Source organism: Pleurodeles waltl, chromosome 6 (assembly GCF_031143425.1).
Source record: "Pleurodeles waltl isolate 20211129_DDA chromosome 6, aPleWal1.hap1.20221129, whole genome shotgun sequence".
Lineage (NCBI taxonomy): Eukaryota > Metazoa > Chordata > Amphibia > Caudata > Salamandridae > Pleurodeles > Pleurodeles waltl.
The window spans coordinates 720217914-720235868 of NC_090445.1; the positions used below are offsets into that span (position 1 = coordinate 720217914).

General features: G+C 45.7%; 1 protein-coding gene across 1 annotated transcript in view; it reads right to left on the reverse strand.

Moving 5' to 3' along the window:
* The window catches only part of SEC23IP (SEC23 interacting protein), a 216400-nt gene that overhangs the window by 27355 nt on the left and 171090 nt on the right, over positions 1 to 17955 (reverse strand). Inside the window, exon 18 of the mRNA XM_069239230.1 lies at positions 3602 to 3764. Within this exon, the coding sequence (XP_069095331.1) occupies positions 3602 to 3764 (163 nt within the window). The remainder of the gene's footprint in view (positions 1 to 3601; positions 3765 to 17955) is intronic.

Here is a 17955-nt window from a genome sequence, read left to right on the forward strand (position 1 = left end):
CGACTGACCTAATGCTAGTGCGCAAAAGTCACAGAAAAAGCAATGATGCATTTAACCAAGTGGAAAGAAGCCTTGCCTTAATGCTCATTAAGCAAAAGTTAGATGGGAGACATGATATGGAGTTCTTAATGAATGGACTTAGACTATGTTAGCCTGCAGTCACTGCATTAAAAGACAAAGCCCTATGTACAAAAGGAAACCTCCAGCTTGTTGCTTAACCTCCAATGGCAATCCTAAAAAGAGGGTGAGGTTAAATTACTTTTGACACTGCTTCTCCAATGAGGTGGACCATTCTCTGACTCAGATCCTATGCTAAAGAACCATTTGTAATAGAAGTTTGAGACTATGGACTAAAAAGTATATTTAATATCTTTCCATTTATGTCCGCAGGGGAATAGCATTTAAGATTAATTTCCTAAAAAAGCTCAGTTGACTACCGTTTGGAGTTTTGATGACTGGCTTCTTGCTTAAGCCATGGAAGCCACAGACATGGCAAATCTAGAGGATTCTTTCATAAGATCTTGAAGTATGCCATTGTCTTAATAAATGATTGCATCATAATTCACATAGCCCCAAAGACTTAATTTGTACTTCAAATGTGTATGTCTTACTGTAAGGACATATATTCTTAAGTTATTATTTTGCAGCTCTAATGATGCCATGTGAAGCATTGCTTCTCAAAGTGCACCTGCCACCTGTACTTTTAATGTTCTTTATTAGCAACCCTAGACTGTGTAGCTTCTTCAGTAGCAACTCTCCAACTGTCTGCAAGCTTCAGAGCATCTCCGAATGTGTAACTAGAACGTAAGATACAAGGAACAAGAGTTTGTAATGTAGCCTTATAGCCAACAGACGAAGGTTATACTAGTTGTTAAAGGACCTTAAGCAGAGCTGCAGGAAAGGTCATATAATATGTGTAAGGGCCTTTAACAACCAGTACAGCTGAAGGCATAAGAGCTATAAGACTATTAGAACATTCCACCCATTAAGAGTAGAATTTTCCAAATAAAAAAGGGAGAAACATAATGAGAAACGTAATGGTGGAACATAAGTCTTATACCAGAATAAGCCTGGAGCCACTCTATTGTCTTCAATGGAGCTCCAAACATTCCAATGTTCTACGAAGAATGCAACACCTGTGTAATGATATTAACCTTAACCTCAACAACACACCATGATTCATCCAACTTCGTGGCTTTCTTGATGTTGAAAAGCATCTTAACAACACATACTTCTGATGTTACAGTGTCTTACAACTCAATGATTCCTCACCTATTAGGTGTTCTCTCAACACTGTGACCAACTTAGTGACCTGCATGTCTTGACACTGACCTCTCTCTGACTCCTTGTAAATTTATAGTCGATCATGACTGAGGACATTCCTATCTTCTCAAGATTTTGTTGCTGCATGGGACCTTTTCACCATATAGGACCTCCTGACTCTATTGGTCCTCTTGGCGTTGCAAGTGTTTAGGCAGCATGAACATTTCTGTAGTGGTTGTCTGGTGCCATGGATGTTTTCGTACATCATTGTCTTCAACTTTATGCCCCTCTGGTATCCTCAGCCATCACATACTTTTGGCGTTGCAAAAATGTGTCACCATGGCTGACTGACATGGCCGCCATTCTAAGCCTGGTTTCAATGTTCTCTGGCATCATGTCTTGACACTAATAATCTCTACTTTGCAACGCCTGGTGAATGTTCTAACTCCTTTTGGGACCGCCCTAGTCTGTTATGTGGATGGCACCCAGCTAGTTTTCTTGTTCACCTCTGACCCCTCTCATCTCCTACTCTGGGACTGTGCCTGGAGTGAGGTGATGGGTGAATAAATAATTCCAGGCTCAAACTTGGAGATAATACAGAACTAATGATTTTAGGGAGTCATTCTTCTCCTCAACAAGCCCTGTCTTGGACCCACACCGGCTCCCAGGACAGCCATAAAAAGTCTGAGAATATGGCTAGACAAAACCTTGCCTATGGAAACCCAGCCCACCAAACTCATCAAGCTGCTTCAGAATCCTGCGGGTGATACACAAAATTCTGCCTTTACTTCCCCAGTCCACCAGAAGGCTTGTTGTCCAGGCTTTGATCTTATCTCAACTTGATTATGGCAACTCCCTCTACCTTGGGGCTCCCAAGGAAGTCATTCAGAAATTACAAATGCTGCTGCCCGCACTTTGCTTTCAACCCTCAGGTCGGAATCAGTCAGACAAGGCTGGGTGCACCTTTATTGGCAGCCATTTGCTCAAAGAATTGATTTTAAAGCCGCCCATCTTACGCCATCTTGTTACTCCTTACACGTGCAAAAGACTTATGAATCACCAATGCTCACTTTCGTACCATACCTTCATTAGAACAGCAAGGAGTGAATGTTGGTCCTTTAGCCATAACCTTGCCAAGCTTTGGAACTCCCTCCCCTTGGCCATCTGAGCCTTGGAAAACAGCTTCACTTAAAAAAATTCCTTAAAACGTGGTTCTTTATGAAATAATGATCCAATTTACAATTCGTACCGTGGCCGGGAGTGGGCTCGATTTCTTAGTTAGCGCTGGGATGCCTGTGGGTCACCAAGCGATCTATAAATCCTATAGTATGGTAGGGCTTAGAAGCTATGGCTTGTGTCAAAGTGAGAGTTCTGATATCATGTTCTCTTGACTAAAATCTCTCAAAGTCATGAGCCTCCCTTATTGTCAAGGGTTTAGGATGAGACCTCCCCTTTAAACATCAGGAACGTCTTGACTTTATGGGAACTTCTGAAAGTCAAAGAAATAGGAAAGAGAGCCTCCAAGCCCTCAACAGTTTATTGGGTGGCTTGGAGGACTGACAAATATATATGTCCTCAAGTTTCACATTGCTGTACTGTTCCTATTAAACTGACAGAATACCTACTTGGTGTCAAAAATATTTTGACTCACCAATCTTGCAACAATAATCAACAAGTTTACATTGTTAGCGCCAGCACCAAAGAGAAAACACTTCCCCTACGGATGTATAGTGAAACATCAATGTTGAAGTGAAGTTAAATTCACCATGGTCTCCTACACAAATAAGGTTTCTGTCAGAAATGGTCTTCATAAGGGCAAAAAGAAAAATGAGGGAAAAATTGACACATTGCAAAACCTACCAGTCACAAAACAAAAGTCAAATGAAAGACTGTAAATGTGGTGCAGAACCTTATTTAGGGATTCTACTCAGAGTTAAACATGAACCCAAGGACAAACTGCTCCTATGCTCCATTCCAGATTTGGAGAATCCTTGGCTGCCACAAAGCGTCAAAGTATGCAGCCATTTTTAAGTTCCAATGGAAGGTTTCCATCGTGTTATAGGAAAATATAACAAAAAAGGGAAATGCTGAGCAGAATTTTCCATAAAATAACAGTTATCCAGGCATACAAGCAGAGATATTTAGTAGTTTAAGGATAGTAATAAAGATCAAATGATGGAAGAGTAGCTCTTCTGCAACTACGGCATGACAAGAAGTGCCAGCATCAAAGTAAGGTGACAGAGTTATTTTAAATATACAGACTCTGCAAAGGGAACAGTTCATTAGTAAGTAAAATTTGTAAACAAGTTAGATAAGCAAGGAGAAGTGTGGAACTTACCAATAGCATAGATGGCTCTGTAGAGCAAAAAGATACTCATTAAAACTTTCAATGGGCTTCTCCTGCAGCACATAGTCGATGCGGCGACCTCCGTTAAGCTGACCAATCTTTACAGGAAGCTCCTCCTCTTTGGGAAAATCCGGACTCTCTACAATCTTTTGCTCTAGGAATGCACAGATTTTGAAAACATATTCAGTAGTGATTATCTTTACAGTGGTTACATTAAAAATAATGCTTGGTCATCTGCTGTCCAGGTGGTTTGGACACACGGAATGCAATAACAGAAGACAGAGCTACAAGATAACTTATGCACAAGACACTGTTCCGTGCATTCCAAAATCCATAGAAAATCCCACCCCTCCCCTGGCCACCCATTCACCATAGACCTACATTTAATCTTCTGTCACCCTCTCATCAATTCCTGTTCCCAAGACATCTTGAAATGGCAGTGAGGATTTAAAAAAGATTTCAGCAGACCAGTCGGTTCTCACTTTGATTCAACGCCAGGTCAGACTAGCCTAGTCAGGTGCTCACTGGTCCTTTGGACATACATTTGCTGTCTCAGCAAATGTGTACCTACAGCCCACTGCAATCTAAGGGCATGAGACTCTATGGATGAACTCACTCTGGTTTTCCCATTTTGTATCCTAACCGATTAGCCTTTGCCCAGGCACCATGTACTATACCTCAGCAAGATCTACCAACATATTTAGAGATACCTGACAAGCAGGCTATCAGGTAAGAGGTTGCCAACAGCAGAGCAAATTGAGCCAACTCTAAACAGAGTGGGGAAACAAAGTTTGGTGTGGTGGGGCGGGAGCGCCACTGCTTTAAATACCTCCCTAAGTCTTCGGCCCTCTCCCAGTTTGTTTTTGTGTCTCTCCAACCTATCGATGCTCCACCCTCGGCCTTTAATTTGGGGCCTTGTCATGGTGGTCTGGTAATCTCCCTTGAAGTCCATAGACCTCTGGAGCACCCTTTTGAGAGTGCCAGACTCACATACATTTCTCACCTTAATGGAACTGACTAGTCTATCCCTCCTAGACTGGCAGTCAAGGTCTCGCTCCTACATCCTTTAATCTACTCTTACATGGTAATCCCACCAGTCATCCCTTCTCTCAACCTAATGATTTTCTTAGCAATCAGGCTTTTAGAACCTGTATCTGTCACAAAATCGCTGACCTTCTGTAACCAACCACTCTACCAACTATAGGGTCAGTTGTCTCACCACCAACCCATAGTCCTTCTTCAAATCCAGCTGTACCCACAAGTAATCTACAACGTAACATACAATTTGCATCTTATATGCCTTGCAAGCCATGGCTATCTTTGGTTTCCAGATGAAGTTCTGTGCCAAAATGTACAGAGTAAGTCACAAACCTTCAACCAGGCAAAAGCGGCGCAGCATGGACTAGTCTCGCAATCAAAAGTATTTCAGACCCATGCCTGCTGCAGAATGCATGCTGCAAGTTTGATTTCTCTTCCTGACACAATGCAACCCCCTCTTCTCAAGTATTATCAACACCCCGGCTCTGCATACTATCCTTTGGTATCTTAGGTGCAGTTCAACACTTACAGATCCATGCCTGTGCTGATCCTTGTTGTCACACTGCTAATCGTTTCAGGGGGCCAAGCCAATGCATTCTCGCTTTGGAACTGCTCCTGCTTGGCTTCGTTTTCAACCCCAGTGAACTTAGGAATATTATTGGCTACCATAAGAACCACAGTGGTGTACTCTCCATTCTTGGACCATTCTGCAACTATACTTACATCACTTTGCTCGGATGTATGCTGTATTAAATACCTGTACCATATTTTCAATATATTTATGTTTTTCATGCAAACATCTTTCCAGTTTGACATCATACTTAATTTGCAATTCTAAACTGATTTTTGTAAAGCACTCTGATCCCCTCCATGGCCTTGTATGTGCTCATAAAACTAAACTACAAAATAAACAAGCACAAAAATCTCAGAGTGAACAAAATATATTTAACAGAATGTTCTGTGCCCTCAGAGCACTTTAAGACCACACTAATAACAAAAAATGCAGTTAATGCATGTTGGTAACAGTTATAAATGTTGATAATAGTTATTCTGCCATAATGGTATAAGGCTTAGCTATGAGGGAAAAGTCTAAATAGGGGACAAAGTTACCCCAAACCGTTGCCAAGTATTTGAACATCAGCCCATGAGACGACTAGACTTGCATCCTGCTTCTGAGCTGATGAAACCAACAGGATGGCATTAAGACAGAAGTATAGTCTAAGAAAGGATCCAATGAAAACTTCCAAAATCTAAAAAACAAAACAGAAGTTCTTTACCTGCAGCAGCAGTTGTTTATCAAGGGGCTTTCTAGATTTCACATGCTTAGTGATCTTGGATATCACAATACTGTTAACATTTGGACATCATTTTAAGACAGGGGCTGAAGAATGATCAATAAAAAGGTACAACCACAGGGGTGGGGGGCAGAGCTAGCCGCCGAAGATGGCGGCAGCGTAAATGTGAAGCTCCGGACCAGCCCTTAACATATCCTGAGGTTCCCAGGGCTGTGCCTGATGCAGCAACGCAGTGTGGGTGTCAGCAAGCAGAGGGTGTTTGAGCCAACCGGAGAGGGATGGCAGCGAGCACCCCCCCTCATTTGAGCACCCGACGGAGTAAACTGATGGCAGCTGCAGAAGTGCCGCACAAGATGGTGGTATTGTGGTGGCACTGAAAGGCTGCAAGCAACAGGAGCAGGTGTGAGGTGCGGCCGCTGTGTCGGCACCCCCTCCCTGCCTGGAGCCCCAGCGGCAGGGGGAAGGGAGGGAGGAACTAACATTGGTGGCAAGAGGTCTCCACCCGGCGCACGCATGAGTATAGTGACTGGGAACAATTAGGCCCTCAAGAGCAAATCTAATAAGGAAACAATGCCCTAAGCCTCAGGGATCACGGGCAGTTAAGCCCAGAAAACAGGCAATGTGCCAAGGCACCGATGCCGCAACTGGCAACCCAACCTCCCCAAATGCATGATACCTTGCAAAAGATACTGAAGGCGATTAACGACTCTAAGAACACCCTCCGGCAAGAGATCAGGAAGGTGTTGGCCGAGCTGGGCTTCCTGAGAACCGACCACCGGAAATTGAGTGATAGAGTGAAAAACACAGAGGAAGAACTGAACAACTGGGAACATCGCACCGTGCGCATCAGACCCACCTTGCCCACCTCACAGACAGAGTACAGCAGCTACAGCATCGGGCAGAAGACGCGGAGGGCAGAAGCCGGCGCAACAATGTACGTATTATAGGGCTCCTGGAGTGGGGGTCCAGGGTGCAGACATGGTGGTCTACCTGGAGCCCTAGATGAAATCTCTTATGGGCAAGCAACAATTCGCGCCATTCTTCGCACTGGAATGTCGCAAAGAGTCCCGGCCAGACCTCCTGCACCAGGAAGACCCTCCCCCCCGGTCAGTCATGGCCAAGCTACCGCACTACAAAGACCGGGACCGATTATAATAGAGACCGCATGAGGCAGGCCCCTTTGGGGTGGAGAACAGCAGAGTCAACATGTTCGCTGACAATGCGGCAGCAGTGCAGGCTAAAAAGGCGTCTTACATGGAGGTGAAGAGGTCCTAAAGAACAGAAGGGCTCTGTTATGCCTTATTTCCTTTGAAATCAAAGATAATAAGGGAAGGCTGTACCCATTTTTGTCTGAGCCCTGAAGAGGCATGGACGGCATGGGAATGAATGAGCCCACCAAGCCTATACCCTGAAGAAAGACACTGCTCCAAGGACCAGCCTCGCAACAAGAAGGTGATGAGGCCAACACAAATGCAAGCAAGCCAGGGAAAGCAAGCAGCGATCCAGGCTGCGGCATCCCTGACTGAGTCACCCACATCTGATAAGGACAGAAATGACCTCACTGATGCTCGTGAGACAAAGGACACATACGACCTTGAGTCCGTTGCTAGTGTGCTTGAAGACCTCCCACATGTGACACCCCAAACAGCAGAGGACATTCTTAAGAGGATGACACCTCTCACTCGGGAATGGCAAATCAAACACGGGCCTGGGCTGGTCCAGAAACCATCAAAAATCGACTCGCTACTGGCATCCACTGCAACCTCACTCCCCACTAGCCCTTGGACTGCTTCAGCAGGATGAAGATAATGGAATGCCAAAGACTGACTTTATAGGTTTGGGCAGTCAGCCGTTGCCAAACTGCTCTGGAGACAGGAAGTTGGGGGTTGGAATTTTATTGCTATTGTTGATGCTAAAGTATGTAATTGGTGTAATTGGTGTGTGGGGTTGGAGCTGCGGGGAGGTTACAGGGGGAAGATCAGGAACCCAGGACAAGAGACATAGTAGATACAAGGCAAACAATGATACTACCTTTAACTGATGTCCTGAAACATACGGGGAATGGGCACAGCGTCAAGGCACCATAAAATCCTGACATACATGAAGAGGAGCGGGGTCCACATTGCTATGTTACAGGAATCCCACCTCACTAAGGCAGAGGCCGACCGCCTCCAAAAATGCTGGCGGGGGCAACTGTTTGCCACCACCTAATCCGCATATGCGCGGAGAGCATTGGTGTGGGTATGGGCGGGAGTGCCCTTCAAGGCTATTTCTGTAGATGCTGTGCAGGGGGCGGCAGCATTCAGGGTGGCAAGGGGACTGACACTGGGGTGGTCTAAGTGGGACATATGGCAGACTCAACACCCCCACAGTATAGAATTCTCACACTACTCCCCCCCCCCCCCCCCATCTACCAAGTACACACTAGGATTGATCATATGATCTGCTCTGCTCTGCTCTGCTGGCCTCAGCGATGCTTTTGTGCATACAGAGTATTTGGGCCACACAGTGTCCGACCATAGCCCTCTGATACCAACGATGCAGACACTGGAGAAACCCCCACAGATCCCGACATGGCATCTGTCACCTAAAGCCATGGAAGATGAGGTCTGCCAGAGCGCCTTAGCAGTCAAGCAGATGGAATACCTTACACTGAATTCGAGGACAGCTTCTACCAGGAGGGTGGAGTGGAAGGCATTGAAAGTGGTAGTCAGGGGCCACTGCCTGAAACAAACGGTGGGGGATTCAGAGGGAGCTAGAAGCAGACCTTCTCCGCATATAAAGCAGACCTTCTCCGCATAGATACAGATCTGCATAAGTGGGAATCAGGGCTGAGGGTCGACTCAGAGGCTCCCTGACAGCTCTTGGAATGACAAGAAGCCCACAGTGTTGCACTAGAGCGCCTTTGGTGCCAGGATTATAAAGAATACAGGAGCAGGGTGCACGAAGAAGAGGGGAAGCTATTGGCCTGGTTGATTAAACCGGAGGGCAGGGGCACGCCGATCACACACCTGACATCTAGGGACCGTACTCGCCGACACACAATAATGATGTGTTTAGATCTTACTACTTGGCCCTTTAGAGCTCACCACCGCCAGAGGATGTGGGCTCCCTTCACAATTATCTGGAGGGCCTGCACCTGAGAACACTTACTGCACCAGATAGCACGCATCTCGGGGTGCCGGTGGATGCCCAGGAGGTGCTGGCCGCTATCAAAGCCCTGGTGATGGGGAAAACCCTGGGGACGGATGGCCTCCCACCTGCATTTTATCAAAGATTCATGGGAGCCCGGTCGCCAAGACTCGAGGAGATATTTACGGAAGCCTATAAGAAGGGAGAACTGCCACCCTTCGCCCCTTCACCAGGGAAGCCTTGGTGATACTCCTCTCCAAGGGAAAACAGAAACATGGCGACTGTTGCTGATTTTCGCCCCCTCTCAATGCTTAACACCGACTTTAAGGTGCTCGGTAAAGTGCTTGCTAATAGATTGCTCCCACATATACCTACCCTCATTCACAACGATCAGAATGGGTTCATTCCTGCACATAATAGGTCACACAACCTACGGCGACTCTACACACTACTGTATGATGACTTGTACCTGCCAGACCCAGCAACAGTGATCGTATTGGTGGACCTAGAAAAGGCCTTTAACACAGTACGATGGGATTACCTTGAGGCTGTGAAGCTTTGAATGGGGCTGGGGTCTAGATAGGGGAGATGGGTAATTTACTTTACACCCATACCACAGCAAGAGTCAAGACCGGGTGCACGATCACCAGCAGCTATATCTACAGGGGGACAGGACAGGGTTGCCTGCTCTCAACCTTACTATTTGCCATAGCTATAGAACTACTAGTGGAGAGTTCCAGAGCCTTGGGCCGGGAGTGGCACATACTCAGAGTTGGGGTCCCACACATCATCTCCATTTATGTAGGCAACGTCCTTATCTATCTATGGAATGGGAATGCTGTGTTGCCTCAGGTGCTCCAGTTGCTGGAGGACTTCGGTGGACACTCGGGCCTACGGCTCAACAGACAGAAGACATGTGTGTTCCCGATGATTGAAGGGGTGTCATGCCCACTTTCTTGCCCGGTGGATGTACTCTCGGCCTCTGAATGTTACGATATCTGGGAATTCAGATCTATCATGATTTGAGGGATCTTAAAGAGGGCAACGTGAGTGTGATATACCGGGTATTAAAGGCTGCTGTGGCGTTCGTCAAGTCTCCCCACCATGGCCTGGGTCACACTTTCCAAATCCCATCTGGTCATGGGTATTTACAGGGCATTGAATGGGATGATTAAAATGTCGCTAGCAGGACTGTGCTTAAGTGAGTAAGTGGGACACAGATATTGGCAGAAGTATGTCGGACACCGAATGGGCTAGGACTGTAGCATATAAACACAAGGTTTCACGCAATATACACCTGAAGTATATATAGGACAACTACGTCCATAGGACCTACTTTACGTAGAATGAATCGGATATATGGAGTGCTGATAGGGGATTGTCCCCGATGCCAGTTGATTGATGCTGACCATTGTCATATGACTTGTGAATGTCCAATTCTAAGACAATACTTAGGGGAAGGGGAGGAGTACTTGCACGGCTCAACAATGTCTTAGACAGGCAACTGGAAAACAGGCCGGCTGTATGCTTGCTGGGTCTGTTTGGTAGGCCTTCTTCTGAAATGTTGGGGAACAGATTCACAGACCTGGTATTGGTGCTAGTTCGCAATAGAGTGGCAAATGCTTGGAAAAATAAACATGGGCCTAGACTGGATACATGGGAAGCGGACGTTACACACTGGGCGAGGGCAGAGAAAAGGGCACTACAGAGAGAGGAAATGAGAGGACTGAGGCAGCAACCGATGGCCCCCATGTGGGCAGAGGTGGCAGACGCCTGGGAAACTCTAGATGCAGCCACAGATGATAACTCTGACGGGGCCTTTGCTCAACATGGTCTGTGGGGGGGGGGGGGGGGCAGGATGAGCACTAACTCTCAGTTCCCCCCTGCGGACACACGCACTTGGTGGGGGCCTCCCCCGGGCGCGGGCTCACCTCACGTTCTCTCCTCTCCCTCCCCAGATGGAGTCCCCTCCCCTGACACTAACAGGTGGGGAGCCCGTTGGAATGTGTGCTGTGCGGGGATCTGGCGGTGGCAACCACACAGTTGTGTCTAACACTCCTGGGCAAGTTACTTGGTTATTTAGTTATTTCTCTTTTTTGGGTTTATTCACTAAGGGAGGTCTGTTATACAGGCTCACAGAGATGCAGTTGGTGGAAAATGACTCCCTGTCTCACAAACAAGCCACCAAGAATTTGAGGCACCTTAGACACCTACGCTGCGAATTACCACGACTGAATAAAGGATTGTAATAAAGGTTACGTTGAGTTATTGATATTATAATGCATAAACCAGCCACCTAAGGACGGTATGGAAAAGTGAGTGTATATCCGTGTAACATGTTATGGCTATGTGAATAATAATATGTATTATTTGAAATACCAATAAATAAAATTGTTTACATTTTTTTTTTCTAAGTCCAACCACAGAGCATAATTCCTCATTCATTTAAGAGCAGAAATAGTCACTAAATTGCAGTATTACATTCTAAAATAAAAGGTTCAGTCCGTCGCAAGTGAATCTCAACAAGACAACTCTGCTCGAGAAGTATGTAAATAAAGCCTCTTTGATAGATTTGCAATCGTAACCTGCGGGACATAAGCGTCATTCTTCAAGCCAAGTTCATCAGCATAAGCAATAAAAGCTGGCCAGCGTGAAAACTGAAGTGCGTGGATCAAGTCTGGAGGAAGTTTCATATGACAGTTTTGCACATTTAAGTGAGAGGTAAAATGCTTAAATGTGATCATTTCTTGCATGCCCGTGAATAATGTCTCTAAGGATTTGACAGTCTCTTGGAACTCGGACTGGGAAGCTAGCAGTTAGAAAGCAACACAAAACAATGTGGTTTAAGTACTGAATTTGTCAGGTACTCAACTGCAATAAAACCACATTCCTGGATTTAGGTCCCTAGAAGGGGAACGCCCTCTCTCCACTAAAGTATGAGGTACAGCTGTGCACGTCTCACTCCCCGCTCTACCCTCCCCCGATAGTCCTCATGACTTTAGTTTACACATACCTCACGGAGGTAGGTTAGAGATATTTATGCATGGTAAAGAGATCTGTAAATGCACTATGCTCTATCAGGAGCAATGGAGCACCAACATGATTTCCTCTCGAGACCTCATCATAGGCTCCATCTATAATCAATTAATTACTATTTTATCTGATCAATGCAGGCACATGACCTTGCCATAGCCCCGCCATATATTCACCACGGACTCCAGAGCAATTTTAAAAAAGTGGAAATATGTAAAAAAATAATAATAAAAAAAAAAAAAAAAGATTACATGAAGTCCATAACTAGATTCTTTATCTTATGTGCTAATGGGATATTTTTGATTGAGGATTCTCCCCTCACATTTGTACTTTATTTTGAGAGCCAGTTTATAAAGCATTAAGTTGAAGGGACCCATTCCTTCAGTACAAAGATGGAGAGAGACTTTTTCAAATTGAATTTTGATACCATCTCTACTCGTGACCAATGTGGCACTATCAGTCTAGGGCTGTTATTGAAGCATGTGCATTCTTGTTGCTTGTAAAGTTCGCCCTGAAAAAAGTGTACTTGGCCAAACGGTAAGAAACGCATGCAATGGGTTTACATTCTTTGACTGAATATTTTAGCAATATTCGAGCACTGGGCAACTATGTTTAATACAAACATTATGGAAAGATTGCTCAATAGAAGACGTAGTATTAGGAAAGAAACGCCGAAACTAAATTTGATAGTAGGAAAAGTCAATCCAGCCTTTTCAATCTGCTAGCTTCCTGCCAACACTTAACACACAACACAGCAAACACACAAAAGGTGATGCGAATGCTTGCTATTGGTTAGACTTATTGCAATCACTTGGAGTAATATTAAAACCCATTGTTCTTTTGCCCATCATGCCATCTCAGTTTAGTCCCAGCCATATGCAAATCAGTAGTGACCCTGCTCAAATAAGAACAGTGTAGCCCGAACTGCCAGGCCAGTTCCTCCATGAACTGGAACACAAGCAACCGAACACCGGTTGTGCCCCGACGAGGGCTCTTCAGTCGTTGTAGCTTTGTTCCCGGGCAAAGAGAGCTGCACCAGACATTGAATAGTCCGGTTCAGCTGGAGCCAGATGATGCTACTTATTCAAATGTTGACAGCATACATTGCCAGGCATCCATTTGTTCTAAAAATGGCTCACCTGTTCGTTTGGTCGCTCATTGTTTCTCACTTGTACTGCAACATTCTTAATCCTGTAAAACACTGAAATCCTGTACGATTTGACATGTTCACCATTTTTCCACCTCTTGTAAACTAAAGAGCTATTTCAAAAGAAAATTCAGCAAGACGGATCTCTTTCTCTATCAGAAGATTCAACTGCATCTTTTCTTTGTGATCTGTTGGGTGACTGAAAATGTCGGCCTTGAGAGTAAGATTGTAGCGGGTAATAGGCTTGTCTGTAATGACAAAAGTAAGATGGATGGTGGTAACCATTTCCCTGACCACTGGGCAGTCTGTAAAAAAAAATCTGTCCATTCTGTAGAGTGCATAATGAATCAGCAGTATCCGTGTAAGCTCTAACAGACGAGTGCCAAAGACATATTCCCCAGCAAAACGTATGTATAAAACCTTAGATTGTCCTTCAGGTTTAAAATAAGTGTTACCGAGCCATCCATATTGCCCCAGAAGTGCTCCAGTCCACATCTGGTGAAAAAACATCAAGGGAATCATGGATAAGAGCTGAAGATGCAAGTTCACTCAAGGTAGTCCTTGCTTGGGAGTAGCAATCTTCAGATAACATATCCAATGGGTGAGACAGTTTGTGATATAGCTGCCTATTATAAGTCAATGAACTCTCTGGCAACCTTTGCCTTTCCATGTGTGACCTTTATATCCAAACGGTGGCCCTTCCTATCCAGAAGGCACAGCACAAGGAGCAGTAGGGTTGCACAAGCGACAAAGTGCTGCTGTTGTTGCTGAGATGAGTCAGTCAGTCAGTCTTTATTTGGTTTAAACTACAAGCTAGAGAAGTATCTGTGGTCTTACATTTCTTTTCTATATGAGCCACTAATGTTGGAGTGCTAGACTTTCCTCATGCAAGAGAGACAGTTTTCCAAAGACTGTCCAAGATTTCAATAGGCAATATTGACCTCTAGGTGTAATCTTGTAAGCTTGAGTTGACAACCATCTGTACTGGAACTAACATTTTTGAGCAGCATGGACAATAAGTCAATGGAATTTGCTGATGTCGTTAGCTAGAGTCACTTGGTGGAAGGCCTTGACTGGTTCCTTTAGAAGGTATGCAAGCTCTGCATTCTGGTGAACTATTGGTTTGAGGGGCAAGACTTTGTGAAAAATCACCCTGGTCTTCTTCTCGGTCATCCCCTTATTCAGAACTTTAATCATCATCTGAACTTGTGGAGTCAATGTCCATGTCAACGGATATTCATGAAAGGGTATAGGGACTACAGGGCTGCGGCTCAGTAGCACCAGGCCAAGCATATGATTCAACAGTTTTAGGAGATGTGTGTTTCAGAGGGTCTGCAATATCGCAACTGACCCCACGACTGTCACACAGCTTTAGCTAAGCTCATAGAAAACTCTCTGGATCACCACTGGTTATCAACAGCAAACTAAAACAACGCACTAATCGCTGCATGTCTAATGTGTCAAGACAGGTGCTAAGTTATTTTCTTACTGTGACACATCTATCACAGGTACTGTGCTGCTACCATTGCCGCTGGATAACTCAGTCAGCCTTGTGTTTGGGGATGAGGAAGTTGAACAGAATATGGTGCCAGTGAGGAAAAGCAACAGTGTAATTTGAGACTTCTTGCCCCCTCTTGAAAATTGTTTAGCATGACAGGTAGATCATCGAGTCACTTATGATTAAACTATTGGACTGTTTGGGGTGTCTCTCTGGCAGACGCCGCTTGAGGTGGTGAGCAGTGCTAAAGAAGATGCTCTTGGCTATTGTTGGTGACACCGACGGCTTGGCTACCTAGCCTGATCCGACCCCCAGGAGTACACAGATCTTCATGGAACTCTGCTGGCTTTGACAGAGCAGAGGTGTGGTACTTCAATTCACTGTAATCCTCTTCAAAACATCACCACTATACATCTATATAGCTGTCAAATGAACTTGAATAGAAGGACATGTTCCTTACCTTCAGTAATGCCTTATCTGGTAGAGACAATATTTAGTTGCAGATTACTTACCTTAGAATTTCTCCAGGCGTCGGTCTGGATCTGGACATTTTTCTTGAGCAGTACCCTTGCGCTGATAGGTGGCGTTGATTGTCTCCAGTGTCATCCGCACACATGATGTCATAATGTTGCAGCTCCTATTTAGTCACTACCCCAGCGCACGGACGTCAGTTTCTTTTCACGCTAGAAGTGCAGAGCCATGAAGAACACGGACTACTGGTGCATCAAAACTAAGGCCTGAAAGAGGAAACTCTCTCCCTAGAAATTATTTTGCAGAACAGGGAGGATGGGTGGGTCAGTAAGGAATCTGCAACTAGATATTGTCGCTACCAGATAAGGCATCACCGAAGGAAAGTAACTGGTCCATCTGATAGACATTTAGTTGCAGATTCCTTACCTTAGAATAGATACCCAAGCAATACCATCCCGGAAATGGGTCTGCAAACCAAGATCATACCAGAAGGACCTGCAGCGCCCATCATTACGGACCTGACTGTCCAGGCAGTAGTGTTTGGTAAACATGTGCAGAGACGCTTACATTGCCGCCTGACAGATAACCAGGACTGTAACTCAGTTTGCTAACGCAGTGGTTGCAGCTTTAGGTCTGGTCGAATGAGCACACAAACCTTCAGAAGGTTTCTTTTTAGCCAGTGTGTAGCACATTTTAATGCAGAGTATGACCCCTCTGGAGATGGTTCTCTTCTGCACTGCCTGACCTTTCTACTCACCCACATACCAACTGAGTCAATCATCCACCCGGAACTCTTTCGTACGATTAAGGTAGAATGCCAATGCTCTTTTTGGGTCCAGGCAATGGAGTCTCTCCTCTTCCTTAAAAGGATGTGGGGTGTATAAAAAGTAGTCAAGGTGATGGATTGGCCAACATGGAAGGGAGTACCCACTTTCAGAAGAAAGGAGGCCTGTGTGCGAAGCACCACCCTGTCAGTATAGGTGGAAAGATAGGGTGGCTTAGATGACGATGTCTGCAGCTCACTCGCCCTGCGGGCAGATGTAATGGCCGCAAGAAAGGCTGTTTTCTAAGTAAGAAGCCCGAGAGGACAATTGTGGAGAGGCTCAAATGGAGAGCACATTTGGAATGTCAGAACCAAATTCAAATCCCATTGGGGCATAATGAATGGGGGTGGAGGAAAGATATGAGTGAGACCTTTAAAAAACCTATTTACAATTGGATACTTAAACAAAGAAGGTTGATCAGGCAACCTCAAAAACACAGAGATGATAAATCAGTAACCCTTGAGAGTGCCTATAGCAGAGCCCTGCTGGACCAAAGAAAGTATAAACAAGAGAACCTTTGAAAGAAGGGCAGAAAGGGGATAAACTGACTTGTCTTCGCACCACGCCACTAATTTCTCACAACGACAGGCCTATACAGTTTTGCTGGACAGGCGCCTGGCTTCCAAGATTACGTTACAGACTTCGGGCAGAAGGTCAAAAGCTGTTGCTGCTCAATCTCCACACAAGATGACGGAGAGATGACAGGTTATGGTGCAGAACCCTCCCCTGCTGCTGTGACCGAAGATTCTCCTGAAAGGACAGTCTGATTCAAAGATCGATGGACATGTTCAACAGTTCAGGATTCCAGACTGTCAGTGCCCAGTCCAGAACCACAATGATTACTTGGGCCTGGTCATTCTTGATCTTCTTGAGAACTCTAGGCAGAAGCGGTATGGGCAGAAAGGCATACAGGAGGCCTCAGTTGCACTGGAGACGAAAAGCGCCTCCAAGCAATTGTCGCCCTAGAAACTCCAATGCACAAAAATTACACGTTCTCTGTGGAGGCAAACAGATCTAACCAAGGCTCTCTCCACTGCTGAAAGAGACTTTGTGCCACCTCCGGATGGAGACGCCATCTGTGATCCACTATGCATTTTCGGTTGAGTTTGTCTGCTATGGTGTTCAGAGAGCCCGCCAGATGTGGACCTCAGGGATATGGCCTGCTGTTTCAGCCACGTCCAGAGGCCACATCTGTTGACAAAGTGTCCACGACCCCACCCCGCCCTGCTTGTTGCAGTACCACATGGCAGTGGTGTTGTCCGTGAACACCTGCACCATCTTTCCCTTGATAGACGGAAGAAATGCCTCCAATGCTAGCCGGATCGCACAGAGCTCCAACAGGCTGATGTGGAGCCCTGACTCCACTGGGGACCAGATGCCTCTGATCTCCACCTCTCCTAGATGTCCACCCCATCCCAGGAGTGATGCATCTGTCACTACTGTCGGATCTGGTTGGGGGAAGGGAGAGGGATCTGACTCTGATCCAAACGTGGTTTGTTAACAACCAATGCAGACCTTGCACAGTTCCTTCCGAGATGTTGGCCATGTCAGTGAGATTACCCTGATGCTGTGCCCACTGGAGCTTCAGATCCCACTGCAGAGCCTATACATGCCATCTGGCATGTGTCGCCAGCAGGTTTCATGAGGCCATGAAGCCCAGCAGCCTCAGAGTCAGTCTCAGGATAGAGGTTGAAACAACTGTATCATAACCTGAATATCCTGGATTCGACCCTAGGGAGGATAAGCCCGAAACTGTACTGTGTCCAGAACAGCTCTGATGAAAGGGAAAGTCTGAGAGGGAGTCAGGGGTGACTTTGTCACATTTGTAGTGAATCCCAGGAAATGCAGGATATTTCTTCAAGATAAGGGAAGACTGAAACCTCTGATCTGGGGAGATGAGCTGTGAC